General features: G+C 55.3%; 4 protein-coding genes and 1 non-coding gene across 6 annotated transcripts in view; 3 read left to right on the forward strand and 2 right to left on the reverse strand.

Moving 5' to 3' along the window:
• Positions 1 to 2,523: 2,523 nt before the first annotated feature.
• Positions 2,524 to 6,408, reverse strand: SETD6 (SET domain containing 6, protein lysine methyltransferase). Its single transcript, XM_066557375.1, has 9 exons — positions 6,382 to 6,408; positions 6,183 to 6,281; positions 5,953 to 6,097; positions 5,284 to 5,425; positions 4,796 to 4,990; positions 4,527 to 4,650; positions 4,102 to 4,282; positions 3,757 to 3,899; positions 2,524 to 3,595 (listed from the first exon to the last, which is right to left on the reverse strand). Exons 1-9 carry the CDS (start codon positions 6,406 to 6,408, stop codon positions 3,284 to 3,286), a joined length of 1,368 nt encoding a protein of 455 aa, XP_066413472.1. The 3' UTR covers positions 2,524 to 3,283.
• A 589-nt stretch (positions 6,409 to 6,997) lies between these two features.
• Positions 6,998 to 17,912, forward strand: AGRP (agouti related neuropeptide). 2 transcript variants are annotated; one of them, XM_066557591.1, is made up of 5 exons: positions 6,998 to 7,102; positions 15,442 to 15,702; positions 16,494 to 16,693; positions 16,954 to 17,048; positions 17,661 to 17,912. In XM_066557591.1, the coding sequence occupies exons 3-5, from the start codon at positions 16,510 to 16,512 to the stop codon at positions 17,850 to 17,852; spliced, it is 471 nt and encodes a 156-aa protein (XP_066413688.1). In that variant the 5' UTR covers positions 6,998 to 7,102; positions 15,442 to 15,702; positions 16,494 to 16,509; the 3' UTR covers positions 17,853 to 17,912. The 2 variants fall into 2 exon arrangements, with proteins under 2 accessions (XP_066413688.1, XP_066413689.1); XM_066557592.1 differs by lacking the exon at positions 15,442 to 15,702 and having other exon boundaries at positions 7,069 to 7,102.
• TRNAK-UUU (transfer RNA lysine (anticodon UUU)) lies at positions 7,668 to 7,740 on the forward strand. Its single transcript has one exon. It is a non-coding gene; the product is annotated as a tRNA-Lys (tRNA).
• Positions 8,392 to 13,796, reverse strand: LOC136561359 (SNF-related serine/threonine-protein kinase-like). Its single transcript, XM_066557637.1, has 6 exons — positions 13,714 to 13,796; positions 12,245 to 12,871; positions 10,659 to 10,800; positions 10,278 to 10,490; positions 10,040 to 10,177; positions 8,392 to 9,893 (listed from the first exon to the last, which is right to left on the reverse strand). Exons 2-6 carry the CDS (start codon positions 12,831 to 12,833, stop codon positions 9,053 to 9,055), a joined length of 1,923 nt encoding a protein of 640 aa, XP_066413734.1. The 5' UTR covers positions 12,834 to 12,871; positions 13,714 to 13,796; the 3' UTR covers positions 8,392 to 9,052.
• Positions 17,913 to 19,036: 1,124 nt separating the features above from the next.
• ATP6V0D1 (ATPase H+ transporting V0 subunit d1) overlaps positions 19,037 to 23,130 on the forward strand; it is a 34,015-nt gene continuing 29,921 nt past the window's right edge. Inside the window, exon 1 of the mRNA XM_066557221.1 lies at positions 19,037 to 19,211. Within this exon, the coding sequence (XP_066413318.1) occupies positions 19,082 to 19,211 (130 nt within the window). The 5' untranslated portion in view covers positions 19,037 to 19,081. The remainder of the gene's footprint in view (positions 19,212 to 23,130) is intronic.

Consider the following 23,130-nt stretch of genomic DNA (forward strand, 5'->3'; position numbering starts at 1 on the left):
GAATCTGCCCAAGGCTGTGGTTAGCTATTGAAAGGGTAGGCAGGTTCAGTGTTGTTAATATTGCAAGGTCCTTTAACCTAGCAGATGCCAGGAAATAGAGCTTCATTTCTTTCTTTTTACATAACATCAGCTTGTTAAAGCTAACTGCTTTAGTTGACTGCTGTGGGGTGGGCAGAGAGGTCAGGATTTCCTACTTGGATTTAAGGGGTTCCATACCTGGCTTTGCATTTGCTGTATAGAGGAAAAAACAGCTCTGAGGGGTCACTGATCCAGCTGTGCCAGTGGCTGGCAGCTCAGAGGGAATTCTCTCTCTTTCTGTTCCAGGCATCAGTCACTTCTGTGTCAAGGAGTAGATTGTGGCTAGGTCCTACAATTCTGTGGCATTTCTCTGCCAGGTCAGCAGCTGTACTGAAACTGAGCCTTTTGAAGCTGGAACTGTGGACACAGTTCTCATTTCTTCTTCACTATACTTTGTACTGTCCCTCCTATTCCAATCCAAAGGACACAGAGTTTACATTGTTTTCCAGAAATTGTATGTCTGTTTCTAAATCCCTATGATAAAACAGTACAGCATAATTGACAGCCCCCTGTTTGAGGATTCTCCCATTCTAATGCAAACAGCTCCTGAATTCTAGCATCCAGTGGGATACAAAAGGAGATATTTTTTAAGGGAATATCTTTGAAATCTAATGCTCTAAACCACTGACCAGTGTCTTTTTATGTGGTTGATGCACATCTTGTGTGCAGGCTTTATTGCTCTTAAATGTTGGACAGCTGATCTGAGTGTGGTTTCTCAACAGGTAGAATTGGGGTATTAAAATGACTGGCATTCCTGAAGCAACCCAAAGCTAATAAATCTTTCAATGTTTGGTCTAGCCCTTTTCTAGCTTCCAATTTACCAGGGTGTTGTTTTCATTTTACCCATCTTGTGCCTGGTTTTAATTGGATTGTTTCCAGTTTTGCTTCTTGTGATCTTGCAGGAGTGCCAGTCACCTACATGAGAGGAGTCACCTTATCTTCTATTTTTGTGGGTATCTCTTCCTCTCTGGGTCTTTTTGATCCTGTAACATAAACATTTATGCCCCCGGGGCTTTTTCTTCTGGTTTATGTACTTGGATCTGTCCTTTTTCAAAGGTTCTTTTTGCATTTAATTTACTGAATTAGCTTCCTAATAATGGCATTGGGCATTTGGATATGTACAGAAATTTTATAAAACTCTTTCCAATTCCAAATTTGAGTGGCTGGAAGAATGGCTTTATTTCCTTTTTTTTCCTATGGCTTCAGCTATGGATGTTCCTTTGTTTACTGAAGGCTTATTTACATCTCGCTTGCTCCTCTATTAGATATTCTAGCTTTTCATTCCCCAAATTTACTGTGACCAGGAGTTCTGTTGGGGATTCTGTGGACCACTCAGCTGCCTCTCAGTCTAAATCCCAACTGAGTGTAAGCAGTCTTCCTTCTTGTGGGGCCTCCCATCTTTGAGGATTACCTGTGCCCTGGGTTCTGGGGACATTTGTTTCCAGTGCCCATTCTCCTTACAAGTAACTGTGTTGAATTTTTCCTACTAGATGGGAATTTAGCAGTTGAAATCTGATTCCCTTACATTACCTCCTGCCCTTCCAACTATCACAGCAATCAGCCAAATTTACTATCCCTTCTCTGATCTCTTTTCCCCTTTTCTTTCCTTTCTCTATTCTCTTCATTACACTTCCTTTTTTTATTTCTCTAGTGCTAAAACATGAGAGTCTGCTGTCATCAATCCACATTCCTTCCAAGCCTTATCATTATTCTGCATTGCAAAGAACAGATCAACATCTGGTACTTTGCCCCTTTTTCCTTCCTGGCAACAAAGTAACACTAATTGCAGGATCCATTCTGAGGCCATTTTCCCCAATTCTCTAATAGATAAAAAGGCCACCACATAATCAGCTTCTTCTTAGTAAGCTAATTCCCTCCAAGCTTTTCCCATAGTCCAAAAATACATTCTTAAAAGTGAAGTTCTCAAAATGCCCTCCAATGAGGTGGAACTTCCAATGCCCATGCAGGCAAACAATTACTAACAGCAGGTATAACAAAGTCTTGTTATAGTGTTCAAACCTTTTATATGCTTTGGTCATCACCAAATTTGTGCATATCTAAAAAATAAGTTTTAACCCAAACCCCAAACTTTAACCAAGATACAGAACGTAATACTCCTCTGACATGAGTGTTTTCCAATATGATTACTTTGGAGACACAGGATACCAAAATACCAGTTTTAACAATGTCTCTCTGAAGGATAGTGGCAGCTGTGTGAGATCCTGCTCAAATTCACTATTGTCCCATCTGGGAAACCAGAACAAGCTCCCCTCAGTGCTGTGAAACCAGCCTGTGCCCAAGCACTGCAGGCAGGGCTGGAGCTGAGCTTTGTCATGAGTGCAGTGTGGGTTTTGCTTGTCTGCAATACTTTTAACTGCAGCAGCAGCAACAATCCCCCTGCTCTTAGATGGGGCTTCACACCCTGTTGAAGTAGAGAGCATGGGCTGGGTAAGAAAACTCATTTTTATTAAATAGAGCTTGGCCTGTCAACCATCAGTGTTTTGTCATGCAAAACCAAAGTGAGTTCAGGGTAGAACTGCATCAAGCAGAGGGTGTATATCAAATGCTCAGCCTGCAGCAGCTGTGGAACTGTGACAGTACTCCTCCAGAGTAGTCTCAAGCCCACACAGAAATAACTTTTATTTCTAAAAGGAAATAAAAGGAAATACTTGTTATACTGAGACTACATGAAGACCAGCTGGATGGGCTTGTACTCTTGAACATGTTCAACATAAAATATGTACAGGTGAAGAGGTTAGTGTTGTCAGCAGGTCCACCTGCCAGATACTCTGAACCTCTCTAAGGTAAGAGCTACCAGCTGGATTTCTGCCCTCTTAATCTGGACAAGGAGAAACTCTTGCCATAAACTTCTGATGCTGAATGAGGGAATCCTGTGCTGTTCTGGCAGTGTATGTCTGCCTTCCTAAAACAGCCATTAGCATGGCTGATTTCTTAAGGCCTCTGGAAAAAGGTGGTATTTGTGCTCCAGAGCTCTCATGGTACAGTAAGGCCACTCAAAACCACCTTTGTGCTGTGAAGTTACTTCTTTATGTAGAGGTAGCTAAAAATCCATGTGCTGTATGAGGGACAAGTGGACCTGCAGTCAATCTTGCCATCTGTGCTCTCTGCTAGAGAAGAGATGGCCAGAGGCTGACCTTTCCCTCAGGATCAGCCCAGCCAGGGCCTGGCAGGGGCACTGGGGTTTCTATTGTACCAGCTCTAGCAGCTGGTGCAAGATCCTCTTCTGTCCATAGCGCACATGCAGAGCCTGCTGCTCCCTTCGACTCAGTTTCTCATAAGCCTCCTTGTTATTTAGCAAGTCCTGCTCTGCTTTCAGGTCTGCCCCATAGGATTCCAGGGTGAGCAGCACACTGTCATAAAGGAGCTTCTTGCAAGGGGTTTTAAGTCTGGAGAGGGCCTCATTTGAAAGGGTAGAGTTTTCCTCTTCATCACTGTCATCTTCCCAGCCATCTTGCTCCTTATACTCCTTGAATTCTTCTTCTGACATGCAGAGCACCTGTAGTGACCCAGGCAAAGGGATAAGTCACTGGCAGTGTGAGTACATCAGTAGAACAGAAGAGCCACATGGTGAGTTATTCCTCAGCTGCACTAAAGATTAAGAGACTAAAACAGGCTGCACTCTGTGCTCCCTTTTGCAGCTCTTCTGGCCATTCTTACCTTGAGGGTCATGGACAGCTCTTCCTCTGTCAGCACCTCATCCCAGCCAAGCACAAAGGCACCTTCCTCCCCCACCATCTCCAGCTGGCACAAGAAGTCCCACTGCTCTGAGACCAGCTGCTGCTGCGCTTCGCTTTTGGCTCCTGTTTCAAAGACAGCAGAGCTGTGAACACAGCCGGGATGGCAGTGGAGGGGGAGGGTGAATGGAGAAAGGGAAAAAGGAGGCAGAAAACCATGGCCTGGCCCCAGCCCCTGAAATGCTGTGGAAGAGGCTTATTTTCATGTTCTCCCTGTTGAACAGAGATGCCTGCCCCACACCCTCCCAGGGGGTGGGGTGGCACTCACGCTGCAGCGCCGCCCTGCGCAGTGTCACCATCTGGATGTCGGCAGTGTCGTGGCTGTTGCCGGGGTAGGGCTCTGCAAAGCCGTACATGTGCAGCAGCTGCCAGTTGGCCATCTGCCCATAGGTGTTGAAGATCTCCTGTCCTTTCTTCACTGGCTGTGTTGTAACCATCCTCAGACAGTGCTGCAAGCAGGGAGAGGAGAGCAGCTGAGCCATGCTGATCTGACTACCCAACAGGGGCTTTCAGAGAGCTCAGGTCTCCCTGAGCTCCTCCTAACCAAAAATGCAGCAGGGCTTTGTTTTAATGAGATCCAGGCCAGACTTGCTACCCTGGGCTGAGACCCCACCTTGCTGTGCCCATTCCCAAAAGTCTTAGTAAAACAGAACCAAGCTGTGACAATGCCTGGCACAGCAGCTCTGCACTCACAGGAGAGTATTCCAGGTTGGCATTGTGGTTGGCCACATGATTCAAAATATCTGCTACAGGCACCATCATGGGAGGATTGGGCCCCTTCTCATCTTCTTCCTCCTCCTCCAAAGGTTCCTGAAAGCTAAGACAAGCCAGTGGTACACATGGCCGCACAGGACAAGCTTCACCTTACACTCAGATTCTTGTGCAGCTGTAACCTCTAACACAGCCTGTACTCCTGCTTCTTTATCTGTGCTCCTTGCTGGAGCAAAACCTTTACTTCTCACCTGTAAGCCATGACAAATGCCACCAGCTCCTTATACAACTCCAGAGTGTGCAGTTTGGGGTCAAAGATGTCAGGGTGGGTCTCCATGAAAGGCAAGATGATGGAGTTGTACTCCAGCTGGATGTTAACTAGATCCTTGTCCACAGCTTCTGGGATGCCTGTGCCCTGCAGGAGCCTTGTTCGCTCTTCTTGAGGCCTGTTACAAGAAAAATGGGTTCTTCTCCATCTGTGCTAGGGCCAAGGGTCTACAAACTCCTTCCTCCTTAAAAATCTCAGCTCTCCAGGTCGTTGTTCTCTAGCTCTGCCTGTAACGTAACTCCAGGAGGGCCCCTCAGGCTCCTGCCAGTGCCAGCAAAGGGCTGGAACAGTGGTTTGGGGGCACCCAGCAGGACCACATCCCTTCCCAGGACAGAACTCAGCAGCCCCTGGCCTGTGCCTGCCTTCAGCTGTAAGCCTGAGCCTCCCCAAGCCCCGCTGCTTTCACCTTACCAGAACATGGGGTGGTCCAGGCTCCGGAAGTCCTGCCAGAGGGAGAAATACGGCTGCCAGTGGGAGCTGCTGGCTGTGTACTCGTGGAGCAAGGCCAGCAGGAGAGGGACCCAACCAGACTGGCTCTGCAGGGACTCCTGGGCTACAGAACCAGACAGGATGGAGAAAACCTTAATTGTTCTGCATTTCAGAACCAAAACCTTATATGACAAACCTCCATGCCTGTCTTCAGCCTGGAGACAGGGGTTGAGCTTTTATTCTGGTTTGTCTTGGCTTTGTCCTGAGCTGAAGCAGGACCAGAAATGGCTTCTCTGGAGTTACCGATGAACTCTGCCAGGCCTCACAGCCTTGCCCTCCTCAGCCTGAGGCTCTGCGTGCCTGCAGGAACCAAGGAACTGTTCTTGTCTTACCAGTGCTTCAAGGAAAGCAGCATAGTACGGGTGCCTGTCAGCTAGAAGCTGGAGATGTTGCACTGATGGACTTTTCTCCCTGTCCAGCACAGCTCTCAGGGAAGTGAGGGGATGCCCAGCCCTCCCCTTTCCTACCTGGTATCAAACAACCCTCTAGCATCCTGCACAAATCAGAAACGTTCCCGAGGCTTTACCACAGACGCATTTACTCCTTTAAAAGGTACAGCAGACGCGCGTGACACAAGAAGCTTGCACTCACCTTCCTGCAGGAGTGCGTGGATGGAGGTGGTGTGCTGGGACAGCAGCGCCGTGCGAGGGATGGTGAACAGCACCTCTCCCGCCTCCAGCTCCTCGGCGGCCAGCATCCCGTACCCCGCCACCGCGCCCTCCCTGCTCAGGCGCACCTGGGGCCGGAGGGAGCCATGAGGGGCGGAGCGAAGAGACCGGGGCGGACCTAGGGCATGCCCGGGCCGGCCCGCGGTGCCTCACCTTGGGGTTCAGCTCCACCCCGGCCCGCCCGCACCACGCCAAAAACGCGGAGAGGGGGTCGGCACTACTGTTCTCCTGCGCGCCGCTCTCGACCGCCGCCTGTGGATGAAACATGGGGTGAAGGGGAAGGAGCCATGAGGCTGATCGCGGATCCCCTCAGTGCCGGTGTGTCCCCGGGAGCCCCCGGCCTCCCCCGTACCTTGAACCTCTTGGGCGCAGACGCCATGACGCTGCCAACACGTGGTCCCGCACCACGTGGTCGCGGTCGGGCCCTTCGGGTGGCGGGAGCTCCACCCCCATGGGCCGGGCTAACGGTGGCCAAAAAGGGACAGAAAGGGCCGGGAGAGCAGCGGCGAGAACGCGCCCGGGAGCCCCCTGCCCGGTGGGCTCGCAGTCCGTCTCTGTGGGGTCCGGCCTCCGAGCGCCTCCCTGAAGGCTCTGAGCTCCGTGTGGTGCCTCTCTGCGGGATCCAGGGGCCACCACGTGTCTCTCTGCCGGTGTGTCCAGCCCGGTGCACCTCGGGGGGCTGCACCTCCGTAGCTGCCGAGGGGCCGCGCACCGCTGCGGTCACAGCTCCAGACATGGGGTAAAAGCAGCGGGCTCTGATTAATCAGGGTAATTAAGCTTGTGCTTTTGTTCAGTCGACACCACACAGACTCCCACCGTACGTACGGGCTCTGATCTCCCCTGCGGGGCCGTCCCGAGGCCGCCGCTCCTCGGTTCCTTAGTGCTGTCCCCAGCAGAAGGGGGCTGATCCATCTCTGGCTGCTCGAATTAAGCCAATTAGTGCGCACGAGGTGTTTGAAGAGGCCCCACGGGGCTCTCTGCGGGCTGTCCCTGGGGCTCCCCCACCCCGTCTGCAATTGGGTTCTGCTTTCATCTTCAATCCCTTCCGAGCTGGGCAAGGCTGGACTGGCAAGGTGGGTTCCCTATGGAGAAAAAGGGTCCCCTCCTGAAGGATGGGGAGGAAGGGCAGTAGAATATGTGGGGTGGCAGCTGTAGGTGCCCGCACGGGCTCTGTGTCTCGGTGACCCAAGGGCGCAGCCTCCCCTCCCTTGTGCTTGAAGGCGGCTCCTGCGGAAGCGCAGCCAGGACTGGGGTTGGAGCCGAGGCTGCTGCAGCCAGAGCAGAGCAGAGGCCGGAGCCCTGCTCGGCCCCGGCCAGCGCTGGTGCTCGTGGCCGCGGCGGGGCCCTCCTGGCTCCCTCCGGGAGCGGCGGAGGCTGCAGAGCCGCTGCCGCAGCATCCGCTCGTGTCGTGCTGCGCATCCCTGCGGCAGCGGCGCCTTCGCAGAGCGCGTCCTGTGCCTGCTGAGCGCCCAGGGAGATTGCCAGAAGCCGGGCGTTCATCGGGCCTGCGCTGGCAGCCTCGTTGGGGCGGCGTGGGAGTGGGGAATACCAGAGTGGGTGCCCACATTGTCCCTGCAATACTGAGGAAAGTGGGGTCTTGCCCCAGCTGCCACAGACCATCCGGGAGGCAAAGTGTGAGCCTGGATAGCTCAGTTGGGAGAGCATCAGACTTTTAATCTGAGGGTCCAGGGTTCAAGCCCCTGTTCAGGCGGTGCTGTTATCCTTTAATATCAAGGAAGGGAGCCTGTGGACAGGAGCAGCATTCCCTCCTGCTGCTGGGGCCCTGTGGCTGCTGCAGGGTCCCCAGGGCACTTTCCCTCCTTCTTTTCCTATCACCAACTCCCCAAGCAGTTCAGAGCTGGCTCCATCCCTCCCACCTGAGACAGCATTGCTCTGTTCAACCACCCAGTACTCAGGGAGATCTCATGTTGGATGATGAGGAAAAAAGGAGTTATCATGGGAACACATGAAAGGAGGGAGGAGGATGGATAGAAAAGGAAGAGGAACAGCAGAGCTGGAGAGAAGGAAGCCCGGGCTGGGCTTGAAATTGGGGGCTCAGGGATGACTCCAAACTGAGAGTGGGGAAACTTATTGAGGGCACCTTGGGACTGAGTGTGGTTGACTCTCAAGGGGATGTGCAGCACCCTCCACCTGCCTTCTGGCATGCCCAGGTGTTCTCTTACCTTTGGGTGTTCATCATCCCTGTCCTTACTCCCATCTGGGGCTGCCCTGAGCTCCAATCTGGGTCCCTGCCCACCCCAGCTCAGAGAGATGCTCCCTTAAAGCCACCCCTGCTACCAGGGAAGCCCTGGCCCCCTGACTGGGGGGACAGTGATGTTTTTGCAATGACACTGCACCCACATCAACCCACAAGTTTATTTTATTGTCCTGACAAACTTTGCTTCCCAGCGGCTCCGATCCTTCCAGGGCATGTGCCACGGCTCAGGCCGAGCTCCGGCCCATGCCTCCGTCGTCATTCATTTCTTGCCAGCAAGAAAACAAAGAGATAATAAATAGGAAGCTTATTTGCAGGGAGGGCCCCGGGGACAGCCTGGGGTCACGGGCCAGGCTGTGCCTGGCCCCAGCCAGGGCTGGTGGGGGGGCTGCAAGCAGGACAGCCCAGCCCCGGGCCATGCACACTGTGGGGCTGGGGCACTCAGGGGTCTGGGGGGGATATAGCAATCTCTATTTAATTACATTAAAATAGACTATTTAAAAAAATTATTTCTAGTAGTTAAAAAAGTGTCGTGGTCCATCCCATTCCAGCAGGGTCGTGGAGCTGTCCCAGAGGTTTGGGGACAGGCTGGCCGGTGCTGGGATGGACCCCAGTCTGCTTCACCCTGGGCAGGGCTGTCCGGGGGATGGTCAGTCATAGCGGGCTCCAGAGGGGGGTGCTGGCAGGGTGGCTACCGCGGGTGACAAAGCAGGGCACTGTGCCACCCGCCAGCCCCACAGCCACCACAGACCAAAGGCAGGGGAGTGGGCGCCCTCCCAGTCCCCACAGCAGGGCCAGTCCCGGGGCCTTAAATGACATGGCAGCAGTTGAACTGCCCCAGTGACAAGAGGCTCTCCTTGGAGCCCGGCCGCAGTTTGAAGGCCAGGGCTTTCTCGCAGAGCGGGAACTGCAGGAGCCTGTCCCGCAGGCTGCCCCCCTTGCTCTTGCCCGGGTCCAGCTTGATCACACTCTCTGCGCCCCCTTCAGGGCCTGAGCTCTCCACCGACTGCTGGGCCGGGCTGATCTGCTCCCCCTGCCCTGGGGACGTGTCTGCAGGACTTGGGAGGGTGGCAGGACTTGTCTCTGCCCCCAATACCTGGGGAACTTCAGCTGAGCTGCTCTGGGGTGACAGGATGGCTCCCCTTTCCTTGGGGAACTCTGCTGAGGAGCCCCCAGACTCTGCGTCCTCCTCCCTCCTTAGGGACTCACCTCCATTTCCCCGCAGCATGGGGGGACCCCGGCCCCCATTCACTCCCTTCCCAGCCCAGGCCATCCCCGAGCGCCCTCCCCGGCCCCCCAGCTCCACCCCCGGCCCCCAGACCTCCCCGCGGCCGGGCGGGCGGTGGGCGCGCAGGAAGGCTCGCATCTGCTCCTGGTTCAGAGAGCTGCTCTTCCTCTCCATTGCGCTGGGCCTCTCCTCCTCCTCGTCGTCCTCCTCTTCCTCCTCACAGATCTGCTGCAGGGCCGGGGTGCTCTTGGTGATGGTGGTGTCAACGGCAGGGACCTTCAGCAGGGTCCCTGTGGGCTGCCGGCCGCCGATGTCCCCTCCAGGGGGCAGCCGGGACGCCCCGGCGAGGCCACCTATCTCCGTGAAGGGCAGGAGGCTGCCAGTGCTGCCCGCAGAGCCAAATGTGTCTGATAAGTTGGGCCTGAGGAAGGGGAGAGAGGTGTCAGTACTTGCTGGGCATCACAAGGGCTGTGACAAGGAAAAGGACAGGGGACCGGCCAAGACGCTGCACCGGGGACTCAGGATGGTGGGGAGGGTGACACAGGATGGGGGCAGCAGGGGCCTCACCTGCTCTGAACCTCCTTGGCCAGGTTGTAAACGAGACTGAGGCGGTGGCCCTGCTTCTCCTGCTTCTCCCGCAGCATCCTCTCTGCCAGCAGGAAATAGGTGGCCGTGATGTGGTTGTAGCGGTCGGCTTCCAGCGCCCTGTGTGAGACCAGGCAGTTGCAGCACACACAAGGGCCGTGCTTGGACGTTCCCCCAGAGCCCTTCACGGGGGCTCCCACCCCCACATCCCATCACTCACTCCTGGATGGTGTCCCGATCCGCGATGTTCCCGCACACCATGGCCTGGAGGATGATCTCGTGCTCCTCCTCAGACACGCGCTTGTGGGAGGTGAGGGGCAGCAGGGAGCGGCTGGCAGGGGACGGGTCCACCCCCTGCAGCCACGCGTGGCCCTCGATCTGCTCCAGGGACGCTCGCTGCTTCGGGTCCCGCTGCAGCATCCTGGAGATGAGACTGGGGGAAAGGAGTGACGTTGCAACTCTGCAGCACTATGTGAATCCCAGAGTAAGCAGCTTTGCCTGCTCTTCCCACCTCAACTCCCAGGTGTCTGCCAGGGCTGGGGCACCCACCCCGGGGGCAGCAAGCTGGGGGCTGGGGGTACAGTGAGGGGGTGGTGCTCACTCAGCGCACTGTGCCGAGACGTGTGGGGGGATGGTGTAGCGGCAGTCCATGATCATGGTGAGGGTCTCGCTGTCGTTGGCCTCCTGGAAGGGGGGGTGGCCACACACCAGCATGTAGAGAATGACTCCCAGGCTCCAGATGTCTGCAAGAAGCAGCAGCAGCAGTTCAGGTTGCACTCACCATGGCCCAGGAGATTCCCCACCCCAGGGACCCCGGAAGGGGCTGCCCCACCAGTGCTCACTGGGATGTTCCTTGGAAGTAACAGCCCTCAGGACTTGCCCCATGGAAAGGGGGACCATACTCCCACCAAGACAGGGAAGGACCTTCCCATCCCCACATCCAAACAGGTCTCAAGGGACTTCACCAAAGCAGTTGAGGTATTATCACCTTGTCCAGCCAGGGACAGGAAGGCCAGCCCTGAGCTCTGCCCCCCTCTCCACTCCCCCTGGTCACACACCCACCCATGGCACTGTTTCATGTCATTCCTCAGCTTCCTGATTCCCAAACCCCACCACAACCATCCTGGCACTGGGCTGTGCTTTAGGAGACACTACAGCAATCAGAGAGGGACATAGCACCGATCTAGGCTCTCCAGCTGCATGGGGACCAGCTGGAGCAGGATTGCTGCCCTGTCCTAGGGACAGGGATGGAGCCAGAAGCATCTTCACTGGCTCCTCCTGCCCAGCACACAAATTCCTGCAGATGTGCGGGTTTAGGATGCTGAGCACGCCCTTGGGCGCTCCGTTAATACCTTCAGCTGCTTAAGTCAAGTGTTCGAAAATTTCTCATCTGCGTCAGTTTTCTCTCTTCATTTCCCTTTGCAGCGCCACCAGCTTATTTTTCTACCGCCTCCATAAGCTATCCCTGTTCTCAACTCAGGATCTGCCTTTCCCTGAGCCAACGCTGGGCTTTTGCCTTTAAGGGCTCGTGTTTTGCTTTGCTAAATCCTCCTGCCCTAATTCCAGCCAGCCAGCCAGCTCGGATCCTGCTTCCCTCCCACGTCCCCTCTGTCACAGCAGAGCTTCTTGGAGCCCCCAGCCCAGCTCCCTGTGCCCTCAGACAGTGTCCCCAGACCCCTGCACATCCCCTGTACCCGGGGAGGAAGAGAACTGGGAGCCATGGGAAGGAAGTGGTTTTCAGGGCGGGGATGGAGCAAAGGAAACTTTTGGAGCCCCTCCGCCCAAACAGCAGCATCCCGAGCAGATTTCCTTCCTGCCTCGCCCCGCCAAATAACCACCAGCGCCAGATTGCTGGCAGCTGTATGCTCAATGCTCACACTGCTTCTCCTGGCGGCTGCCTCTCCAGGCTCACAGCCTGCTTGGGCTTTTTCCCCTCTCTGGCAACCATCACTCTGTGGGATCTCTGTGGATGCCAGGATGGTCTCTGCAGGGAGGACCCTGCTGTGCCAGGGCAAGGCTGGGCAGCCAAGCACCCAAGGGACAGGCTTGCTCCTTGCAGGGACAGCAGTCCCACTGTGTGCTCCTAGTGTAAGGGGCCAAGTGGGAGGTGGTACCCAGTTGGCAGGACCATGCTCCAGGCCAGGGACAGGAGGGAGGCAGGTCCTCAGGGCCCCCCTCAGCCCTTACCAACAGCTGGGGCATCGTACTCATCCCCAAGCAGGATCTCTGGTGCCGAGTAGGCCAGGGAGCCGCAGCTGGTGGTGAGCATCTTGCCGGGCTGGAAGCGGTTGCTGAAGCCAAAGTCGGTGAGTTTGACCACCCCTTGCTCCTGGAAGAAGACCACGTTCTCGGGCTTGAGGTCACGGTGCACCACATGGAGCTTGTGGCAATAGGAGATGGCATGGACGATCTGGGCAAAGTAGTGCTTGGCCCGCGGCTCGGCCAGGCCACCCTCGTGCCGCATGATGTGGTCAAACATGTCCCCACCGTCACCCAGCTCCAGGATGAGGTAGAGCTTGGCGTGGGTGTCGATGACCTCGTAGAGGCGCACCACGTTGGGGTGCTGCACCAGCTTCATGCAGCGCACCTCCTGCAGGAGCTGCCCTGCCGCCTCCCCCGCCAGCTTGCTCTTGTCGATCACCTTGACGGCGACGCGCTGCCCAGTGAAGACGTGCCGGGCCAGCTTCACCACGGCAAAGTGGCCCTTGCCCAGCGTGCGCTCCAGGTCGTACAGCCCCGCGATCTTGGCCTCGCCGCAGCCCTGCGCCCCGGCCATGGCGGTGCCGTCAGGTGGGGACAGGCATCAGGCAGGTGCTGTGGGATGGAGGAGATGCTGAGCAATGTGGGGTGAGGGACAGGGTGCTCCCGAATACCAGGTCCCTCAGCACCACTGACACCAGCGCTGCCAGGACATCAGGTCCCCAGCAGCCTGAGCACCCTGACACTCTACCTCCCAGTCCCCATCCCAGGACCTAGACCCCCATCTGTATCCCCATCTCCAGTTCCTAGTACTCTGAGAATCTCAATACTTCCATCTTCCATCTCCTAGGACACCCCATAATCCCCATGTCTGGGTCCCCATCATCTTGAGCACTCCAACACCTTCCTTTCAATTCCCAGCACCCCAGGACATCCTGATACCCTCTCCTCCAGATGTCCGGAACTGCAGCACCCCGGGCACCCCAATATTCCTGCCTTCAGTCCCTCATCACCCTGAGCAGCCCCATACCCCTTCTCTCCTGGTTCCCAGCATCCTGAGCAGCCTCATACTCCTTCTCTCCTGGTTCCCCGCAGCCTGAGCACTTCATACCCCTACCTCCAAATCGCCAGCACCCCTGTCACCCCACACTCCCAGACCCCAGCATCCTGGGCACCCCAATAATACCAACTTCCAGATATTCGGCATCCTGGCTACCCCAATATGCTCACCTCCACTACCCAGCACCTCTGGGCACCCCCACACCTCCATCTCCAGTCCCCAGCACTCCGGGCCGCCCCCATAACGCCAACCTTCAGGTCTCCAGCACCCTTGTCACTCCTGTATCCCCATCTCCAATCCCCAACATCCATGCCACCCCATGCCCTCACCTCCAGACCTCAGCACCCTGGGCACCCCCATGCCCCCCCTCTAGCGCCCCGGGCACCCCGATACCCACCCCTGTCACCCGGTGCGCTCCGGCGGAGCCGCACTCGCTGGGGCGCGGAGCTGCGACCGCCGGGGCTGCGGTGCCCGGGCGCGCCCGCCCCGCTTACGTCAGGGCGGCTTCGGGATCGCGCCTTAAAGGGCCCGGCCCGGCGGGGCTGAGACCGGGGTGACGCTCATCACCTCCGGAGAGGCAACCCCGGGTACCGCTGCCTCCGGCAGCTCCCGCGGCCCGGCTCGTTACTGCCTGTTTGGGGTAGCGGGGACTCGGTTGGCCTTAGCGGTAACGAGGGCTGGTGATGAGCTAAACGAGCCGCCCGCTTGCCTGGATGCTTCCAGGAGGACAGGGAGAGCCCCCAGCCCGGGCTGGTCTCTAGGAGGGTCCCGTCGTTGTGGGCTCCTGCCCGGGATGCCCGCTCATGGGCATCTCTGCTGTGCCACTAACCCGCTCCACCCGCTCCCTCCCTCGCTGGAGCCTGAACCACCGAGCCGGGAGCGCAGCCCTGGCCCCCCTTTCCCCCTCGCTTTAAGCCGGTCTTTTCCTGGAAGCGGCTGCCGAGCGGCCGGCCGCCTCATTTAGCTCGTTACTGGCCATCGGGATGCGCACAAAGCAGATGTTGCTCCTGCAGATTAAAAAGCTCTCAGCGCGGCCGCCCTCGTTCCCGCTAATGCCTTCCCAGAAGTCCTGGCCCGCGGCCCCGGCGGCTGCAAACAGCCCCTAATGAGCTGTGCCGAGGGCTCCGTGCGGGGGCTGCGGCCAGCGGGGTCCGCGCAGCGCGGACTGCGGGCCCGGGCTCCCCAGGGCTGAGGAACGGAGGAGCCGGGGCTGGATGGGACACACGGCACCCACCTGGGCCTCGGGAATGGAAGGGGCTGCCAAACCTGCCTCTCACCCAAGGTGACTCTGTCCAGGCATGTGGGGTGCAGGAAGCATCCAGGTGCTGTGGCAGGGGATCCTGACTGGGTGTTGTGCGCTGGGGGACCCAGATGGGTGCAGAGTGCTTCCAGCAGCCACACACAGCTGGAGAAAATGACACATGGCAGATGAGCTCCTCACTGGTCCTGTGCCTGCTCAGCCTGTCCCTCAAATGCAGCAGGAATCTGATCATGCCGGGATGGGGGGGGTGTAGGAGCAGAGGAAGCCTGCCAAGAGCCTCAGAGGTGGTGCTGCAGCCAGGAGCAGTGGCTCGTGCTCTGCCGAGGACGTGTTGGGAGGCCTGGGGGGTCCTCCCGGTCTAGGAACAGCCTGGGCAGAGCCTGGGCTGTCAGCCTTCTCTGCAGGGGATGTCAGAAGCTGCTGAACCCTTCCTGTTATGTCTTATTCCCCCAATTCCTTGCAGGGCTGAAGCCACTCAAGGCCACAAGTGTTCCCCAAAGGAGCCTGGTTCTGGGGAGATGCAGGTTTTCCAAACAAGACATGAGTAAGAGATGCAGTTAGCACAGGTGGAAGCCTGGAGAATCGGCAAATGGTATGTGGTTAGAAGCTGGAGGACTTCTGGAGGCTCTGCACTATGAGTGGATGCTTGCCAGGAGATACAGATAGGCAACATTCCCTTTGAAAACCAGTCAAGCTTAGCATGGTTTTGGTGAGGAGATCGTAGCCCTGTTATTTCTGTATTTGGGAATTAGGAAATGTCCTCAGGCTTAGTGCTGGAAAGGGAAGTGGGCTGAAAAGGGAAGTGGGGATCACTTCCAAAAAACCTGGGAGTTTGGAGCTAACAGGGACTGTTCCTTCCTGCAGCTGTGCAAGGCACAAAGAAGGAGCCCCCCCTCCCATGCACCACCCCACTGGCTGCCTCTCCATCCAGACAAAGCCCATTTTCCAGAGGCTCCCACCTACCTGGTGGTTAGCGAAGTCATGTGGCCGCAGCACTTAATTAATAAAAAGCTGATATAAATGCCAGTAAACATGTGGGGAGGAGGACACTGAGGCAGAGAGCGGTAGCAGCGCTTCCAGCGGGCTCAGTGGAGCAGCGACAGCAACACCTCTCTGCTGGCAGAGGTCAGTGCTTGCCACGGGAGGGGTCCTGGGAGCGTGTGGGATGTGACCCCACGGCTGTGGGGCTCCCCACAGTGCAGGGGGGTCTCTCCCAGTAAAGAGCTGGGTGATTTTGTGGGATGGGGAGATGAGGAGTGGCCAGCACTGGGCTGCTGGAGCCAGGTTTGAAACCTCAAGGCTGCCCAAGCAGCAAGCACAGGTTTCCAAGGATTTGGCTGACATTTGGTGGATACCACCTCTGGACCCCTTTACTTTTGCTCCCTAAGAGGTCACCTACTTTTTAGAGCCTTCAGGCCCCCAAAGCCCACAGCCTGGCCCTGCAGCTTCTCCTGTCCCCCAGCTGTGTGTGCTGTGGTGCATCTCCTGCCCAGCACTCAGATTCTAGTGGCACTTCCAGGCTCAGAGCCTGGCAGGAGCTGTGTCAGATGCACACACTGTGCACCTCAATGGTCTGGCGGCTGCTGTGTGTCGGGCAGAAGAACCTGAACTGACACAAAAAAGATCAAATCTCAGTCCATTCTCTGTTGGTCACCCCTTTCTGTGGGGAGATCATGAATGTGCTCTCATGTAGAGTGCCCCACAGCACATGACAGAGCTTTGGGGGCTCCTGCTCCCAGGTGTCTGTGGGCCCAAAAAAAGGCTCTCCAGTCCAAGGGAACAAACAGCTGGGAGTGGTGGCTGTGCTGGCAGAGGCTGACACGGCACTTCTTGGGGTGGCAGGGGATGATGGCAGTGGAGGGGACAGGCCAGGCTGCCACCAGGTGGGCTGATGCTGGCCAGGCCCCTCTGCACAGGTTGTCCCCCAGGACCATGCTGAACGTGCTGCTGCTGTGCTGTGGGCTGCTGCAGGGGATCCAGGCTGTGCTGGATCTCAGGACTGCTGACCTCAGCTGTGGCCACGTGCAGAAGGCGAGCGGCGGGCTGGAGCGGGTGGACAGAGCCCGCCAGGCCAGCCTGCAGCGCAAGGGCAAGGAGGCGTCTGCGGAGCCGGCAGGTGAGTCCTGAGCCCTGCTCCTCACTGAGCCCACCTGCTGCTTGCTGGGAAATCCAGGGCCCCAAAACTGAGCTGGGGATCCCCTTAAAGCAGCACAGCTTCTCCTGGCCCTGGATAGTGACAGCTGGATAGTGACAGCAGCCTGGCAGCCCACAGGGAGTGGGGTCTTTTTTTTTTTTATGGGGACCCATGAGCAAAGGGAGAAGAATCAGAGCTGATCCTCCAGCAGCCTCCTTGTGCAGTCTCTCTGTATCTCACAGGAACTCTCCCAAGGCTGGGGTTTGAGCAGATGGCCTTGGGGGTCCAAGAAGCTGATGGTGACCTTGTGCAGAGAGGCAGCCTGCTGGAACCACAGGTATGGCTCCCTGAGCTTTCTTACAGACACCCTAAGAGCAGGGCAGCCTCAGGCCACAGCAGCCTCCTCTGTGTCTCTGGGGCTGGGGGGTTTGGAGCCAGCACAGTGCTGCCTGGGATGGGACTATCTGTCCATCACCTGAGGAGCTGGGATGAGCTGAGGCGGCTCAGACCTGCAAGGGGCTCCAGCATTCAAAGGAGAGTGGTCCAAGCCTGTGCTCCTGTAATCCATTTAATTAAGCTCAAGTGTAGCCCAGGAAGCCTCTGCAGAGCAGGAGTTCACTAAGCAGTGCCCTGTGGTGGCCTGGCTCAGCCCCCAGTGCCTCTGTTTGCACAGAAGGCACAGCACCTTCTGTCCAGGCTGTGCTTCAAAATAAATGTGTGCACAAAGGCCTTGAGACACTGTGGATGAGGCACCAATGCCTGTAGAGAGTCCACAGTGCACAGCAGTGATTTCCAACAGAAAATTGAGCCTGGGGTTGAACACAACAGAAGCCTCTGCGATGCCAAGCTTCAGCAGCCGGTCTTGGCTCTCTCCCACACAGTTCTTTATTGCTGGCACAGTGGTCCAGGACCAGCTCTTCCCCTCCTCTTCCTCCTCTCTCTCCTGCAGACATCATCCACAGAGCTGCAAGCTGAGGGCCGTGAGGAGCGCTCCCCCCGCCGCTGTGTCCGTCTCCTGGAGTCCTGCCTGGGCCACCAGATCCCCTGCTGTGACCCCTGTGCCACCTGCTACTGCCGCTTCTTCAATGCCTTTTGCTACTGCAGGAAAATCAGCACCAGCTTCCCCTGCGGCAAGAACTAGTGCCCCAGGGGCTGCCAGCTGCTCGCCCCTGCGTGTGCCTCCTGCTCTGCAGCTCCAATAAACCAGCCCTTTGCAAAAGCCACTGCAGAGTGGGAATGGTGTGACGTGTCCTCTCGGGCTCTCGGAGGGTGGCAGCAAGATGAGGGTGGGCTGTGCACAGCTGGGCAGTGTCCACACATCCACATCAAACCAGATGTGCCTTTCCTGGATCCATTAGTGCTGTTTCAGCAGCAGGGGCACCTCAGGTGATGTTCTGGCTATGCTGCTGTTACCCACAAAATCGGGCTCGTTCCTTGGTGTGCACTGAGCCGATCATGACACACTCCAGAGAGACACTGATTGTTTATTTCAGAGCTGCCCCAGCCTGGGTGCTCGGTGCTGTTCCACAAATCCAGCACACCCCACCAGGCTTTCTGTGCTATTATTTACAAAGAGAAGTTCAAGGTTAGTGACTTTCCAAGGACAGCCCCTCTATTAAGATTGGTTAGTAATTTCCATAGTAATCACACAACTTCATCCAGGTAATTTCCACTCATGCTCAGGGGAAGCGTCTTCACCCGGTCAGGGTCTTTTTGACCCTCCAGGTGTGATTTTTAGTGTTACAATGAAGACAGCTCAGCTCTAGGATACATGGACCTTGAGTATTTCACTAGGTGAACAATGTACATGTAGACATACATCACCACCTTGATTTATTGCATCCTTAAAGCTTGTTCTGGGATATTCTTGAGTGAGGGGTGCTGGCTGCTGCCTGTTCCACTGATTAGGTCTCCTTTCTTACGGGTTAGGTTTCAAAGTACACAGAGGTCTTACATCAAAGAACATCTTGCCTTAATATAACCTTGACATATCCCACATTTTGCAACACCTTTACATCAAACAAAACTATTTCATTTTTTCACAGAGCAGCTCCTGGCAAAGCCCTTTAACTGGCTAGGCATTTCCTGACTAGTAGAAGCGGTGTCTCGGCAGCAGGCGACACTGCGAACTTTACTTGCGTATCCTCCTTGTGCCTGTATCGCTCACGGCGGCTTAGGCGGAGGGAAGGGGAGGCTGACGCCGGGCGCTGTGCAGCCGGAGCGGGGGCACGGCGGGCAGGGGTTCGTGGCGGCCGCCATCGCCTCAGGCCGCTCCCGCCCCGCGATGGCTGCCGGGAAGGGGCCGCGGCCACGTGACGCGGCCGGTCACGTGAGGCGGCGGGCGGTAGCGCTGCCTGTGCCGCTGCCGCCATGTCGTGTTTCCCGGAGCTTTACTTCAACGTGGATAACGGCTACCTGGAGGGGCTGGTGCGCGGCTTTAAGGCGGGGGTACTCCGGCAAGGCGACTACGTGAACCTGGTGCAGTGTGAGAGCCTGGAGGGTGAGTAACGGTGGAGGCCTGAGGCAAGTGGGGACAGCCCCCCCCACCTCCCTCCCCGCCATCCTGAGGGGAATGTTCGGGCTGAGGGGAGATGGTGAGGGGCTGTGAGGAGATGAGGGGAGGGAAGGGGTTGTTTGGCAGTGCGGAAGAGAGCCGATAGCGGCGTTTATAAGGAGCTGTTCCCTCTTTACCCCATGACTGGTCGGTGTTCCGTCCTGGCCCCCCACCCCGCCTCAGCTGACTCAGTTTCCCGGTCAGCCCGGCCGTGTAATTGCAGCCGCTGATACAGTGGCGTGAGGGAACTTGGGCTCCTAATGCTTTATTGAGGTGGCCGTGTAGCTGTACCCTGCGGGTTTTGGGAGCCTGGTGGGTTTTGACAGGCCTTGCTGGTGAGACATGTTTGTGCCTACACTCCCTAAAGGGCAGGAAGCCTTTTAAGGCCTGAAATAAGGTTATTAGTATTACTTAAGATCCCTGATATCCATGATTAGTGTTTAAGGAGATCAGGTCACCTAGGAAAGTACCTGCTGTTATTGAAAGATCGCTAGTGGAAGAAAAAACCTAGTGCATATCTGAGTAAATTCAGCAGTGAATTATCTGTTGCCTCTGATTTGGTGTTCTCTTTTGAGGCTAATTCTGGTTTCCAGCCATCATTTTTTTTCTAGATCAATGTGTACAAACTTGCAGAACTGTGAGGATTTCTTTTTTAACTATGAAGGTGGTGAAACACTGTCAGTGGCTTTCAGAGAGGTGGTGGATGCCCCATTATTGAAAACATTCAATGCCAGGTTGAATGGAACTCTAAACAACCTGGTCTAGCTGAAGATATCCCTGCTCATTGCAGGCAGTTGGACTGCATGGCCTTTGAAGGTCCCTTCCAACCCAAACTATTCTGCAGTTGTATCATCTGTGCTGTGGTCAGCTCATCATCTTAATTAGTTGGTGCTAAACTGTTCCTCTGATCAGTGACCTGCTTAGCAGTTTTCACTCTTTGGTGTACAGAACCTGAATCACAAAGATTAAAACCAGGCCTGTCTTGAAATAAACTAGAAACAGACATATCCAGAGATGTTGGTTGTTTTGATCGGTGGAACTATAATTGTTGGCTCATTTTTTTCTTCTAAAAAAAATAGTTAAGCATCAATGTTATCTAGGCAATCATTGCTGAGTGGTTCATTGACATTGACACTTTAGATGAATCCCTCCCTGGCCTGCTGAACCCTGGATGTAGGTTACCTGCAGTGAGCAGCTCCAGGTAATAATAGAATGGAACAGAGTGCTGTGTTGTGCCCCAGTCTCTACCTTAAAAATCCCCAGTATATTTTTACTTAGGACAGAAGCTCTTTTTCTGCTTTTTTTTTTTTTTTTTTTTTTTTTTGCAGCTCTTTGCTTGCAGCACTCACTGTCATTCCTGGTGTGGAGCCCAGGGTCTGGAAGAGAGCAGTGGGAGTGACTTCTGCTCTCTTGGTAGTCACAAGTCTCAGCATGCCCTGAACTGTGACTTTTTCACCTTTCCTGCAGATGACTTCCTCTTTGGAGTTCTTCTGTACTTGGAGCTTCTCTTTTCTCTCCGTTTCTCGGTTTCTGAACCAAGCTGCCTGGTTCTCCCTTGGAGTGGTGTTGGCTGCGTTTGGAATGAGTCACGTTGGAGTTCCCTTATGCTTGCCATGGTATTGTTGCTGTTCTGTCCCCAGCAGCTCTCTGGTGGTGGCAGCTGCTGTGCTCTTGGTCACGCTTCACTCAGAACCTGGAGGCTCTTCCAAATTCACTGCCCTTCTTGTTACTCCTTCCCTTGGCTCGCCGTACCCTTTTGGAGAGAGATTTTTCTTCAAAGGAGCATTGTTCTTTATTCCTTACGTAGGTCCCTGGTCAAACAATTTCTTTTCTCTGTCCTTTTAGTGCTGACTTTCCCATTTCAGTATTTGTTTTCTGTGCTCCACTGACTTTTAAAATGTTTCCTTCCCTCTCAGATGCTCATCTGCGCTAAATCCAGGCAGTGCCTGATGTATTAGCAGCCAAAATAAGTACTGGGGCATAAATTACTGATACATTCTTCTCTACTCTGTTTAGTCTTTGCTGCTGCCTCTCACTGGTCTCCTCTGCAGTTAGTCCCAGTCCTGGAGCAAGTGTTTGCCCTGGCCATAGAGAAAGCCTGAAGGACCAAAGCTGTTCTGGGTCTGGCCCTGAGAATTGAGTATCTGGCTGCTTGGAGGACGTTGTGCTTCCAGGTCTGAAATGCTGCTCCCTCTGGTCTGCCCAGATCAGTCTGGAAGCATAAAGGGATTGACTTTTCTGCTTCAGGACTTAAGCTGGCAGTTTAGTGCTGCTGGAAGGGAGGAAATCATGCTTTTCTGCATGATCCCCTGTTGTCTCTGCTTATCTGATCACAAGGTAATGTGACCCAAGCTCTCCATTGTTGAGTCAGAAACAGAGAGCCAAATGGGTTGTCTGTGGTCAGGCAGGCTCCTGAGTTGGCCATAAGAAGTGCAGAAAAATGGATTGAAAGTGTGTGTGTGTGAGAGCTCTTTTGGTTTAAGCTTTCTCTTAAAGCCTTTATCAATAACACGTTTAATGCCTTCTTTCAGCTCCAAAAGTCCTGGTGCTCTGGTTGTTCCTCAGCCGAGGCCCTATACAGCAGCACACATGAGCTGGGAGCGTTTGGAACCTGCCTGGTGGTCGCTGTTGTATCCAGTTCCTGCTTCTGACACAAGGTGTCAGTGAAGGACCTGGAGCTGCTTTCCTCTGCTCTAGTGCTGTGAGCATGGATCTGTGCTTGCGTGGAATCTGTTTGGGGCAGCCAAACTTAGGAGTCACCCAGATTTCTACTGTCAAAAGATTGGTGAGTCATCTACAGCTCTGCAAGCTGTGGTGGCCTGTCAGGGGTCTGATGTTCTGTCAGGAGAATGAAAAGCTGTTGATGTAGTTAAACAGTGGTGATGCTTTTAAGCAGCAGAGTTCAGTCTGGGACTGGAATGTTGGTTACCAACTGGCTTTACTGTTGGTCTGCAAAGTCCCCTTCTGCAAAGAGTGTGCAGAGCCCAAGAAGTGCACAAAAGCATCTTAACCCAGGAGTGTCTTTACCCTTAGGTCAGTGTTCATGAGCTTCCTATTGCTACTACTACTTCTTGCTTCCACAGCAACAGTGTAGAGAGCTGCTTTCTTTCTGACTTGCCAGTGTTGTAGAGGTGATTGGTGGGTGAAATCCAGTAGTAGGATGTGTCACCTTCTAGGCAGGTGATGAGGCTGAGGAGTGGCAGGGAGTTGGCTCAGGCTTGTGGGCCTCTTTTGGGAGAGGCCTTCTGGAGACTGTGCATCTCAGCACCACCACTCTGTGGGTGCCTGTGCTCTGTCCATGCAGTTGGCACAGCTGGGAGCTGGAATGCCTTGTAAACAGTGGTGTGCACTTGGAGGAGTGGGATCTGTCCATGGAGTTTGTCTTCTGTACACCAGGCTGTGTGCAGTGTAGGCTTTTGTCTTCATTGTCCCAAAGATCTTTTTTTCTCCCCTGCAGGCTGCCGTTGCTTTGAGGTGTTCAGCACATCTCCTTTCACGAGAGAAGAGCAGGGGAAGCTGTGCTACCTGTCTCTTTTCCATTTTATCACTGTGGCCCTGGAATTGAGACCCCAGGAAGGTTGGAGTGAGGCTTCTCTTTCAGGATAACCACATGGGCAGTGTGTCCTCTCTTGCGCGGGGGTGTTGCAGAGCTCTCGACTGACTTCAAGACTGCTTTTGGTGGAGCTCATGATATTCCCCTGTGTGAAGGGGGAACAGCATAGATCCTTTCCTGTGCAGCTCCTTTACTGTGCTACCAAGCAGGGAGAGGCCACTTGATGGTCCCAAGGTGTGGCCATGCTTAGATCCATCCTGAGCTCCAAGAGTGGTTCAGTCTGAACTCGGGGGCTGTAGAAGCCAGGCTTTA

The sequence above is a fragment of the Molothrus aeneus genome, chromosome 11 (genome assembly GCF_037042795.1).
Source record: "Molothrus aeneus isolate 106 chromosome 11, BPBGC_Maene_1.0, whole genome shotgun sequence".
NCBI lineage: Eukaryota > Metazoa > Chordata > Aves > Passeriformes > Icteridae > Molothrus > Molothrus aeneus.

Excerpts from the sequence above, each read along its gene's own strand:
- SETD6 (XM_066557375.1), bottom strand. The coding sequence starts at position 6,408 with ATGGCGTCTGCGCCCAAGAGGTTCAAG. Across the intron at positions 6,282-6,381 it reads CTGCGCCCAAGAGGTTCAAG|GCGGCGGTCGAGAGCGGCGC; the intron begins GTACGGGGGAGG and ends TTTCATCCACAG. Across the intron at positions 4,991-5,283 it reads CTGGACCACCCCATGTTCTG|GCCTCAAGAAGAGCGAACAA; the intron begins GTAAGGTGAAAG and ends TTCTTGTAACAG.
- LOC136561359 (XM_066557637.1), bottom strand. The coding sequence starts at position 12,833 with ATGGCCGGGGCGCAGGGCTGCGGCGAGGCCAAGATCGCGGGGCTGTAC. Across the intron at positions 10,801-12,244 it reads GTACGATGCCCCAGCTGTTG|ACATCTGGAGCCTGGGAGTC; the intron begins GTAAGGGCTGAG and ends TGCTTCTTGCAG. Across the intron at positions 10,178-10,277 it reads GATCGGGACACCATCCAGGA|GGCGCTGGAAGCCGACCGCT; the intron begins GTGAGTGATGGG and ends GGTCTCACACAG.
- AGRP (XM_066557591.1), top strand. The coding sequence starts at position 16,510 with ATGCTGAACGTGCTGCTGCTGTGCTGTGGGCTGCTGCAGGGGATCCAG. Across the intron at positions 16,694-16,953 it reads GGCGTCTGCGGAGCCGGCAG|GAACTCTCCCAAGGCTGGGG; the intron begins GTGAGTCCTGAG and ends TGTATCTCACAG. Across the intron at positions 17,049-17,660 it reads GCAGCCTGCTGGAACCACAG|ACATCATCCACAGAGCTGCA; the intron begins GTATGGCTCCCT and ends TCTCTCCTGCAG.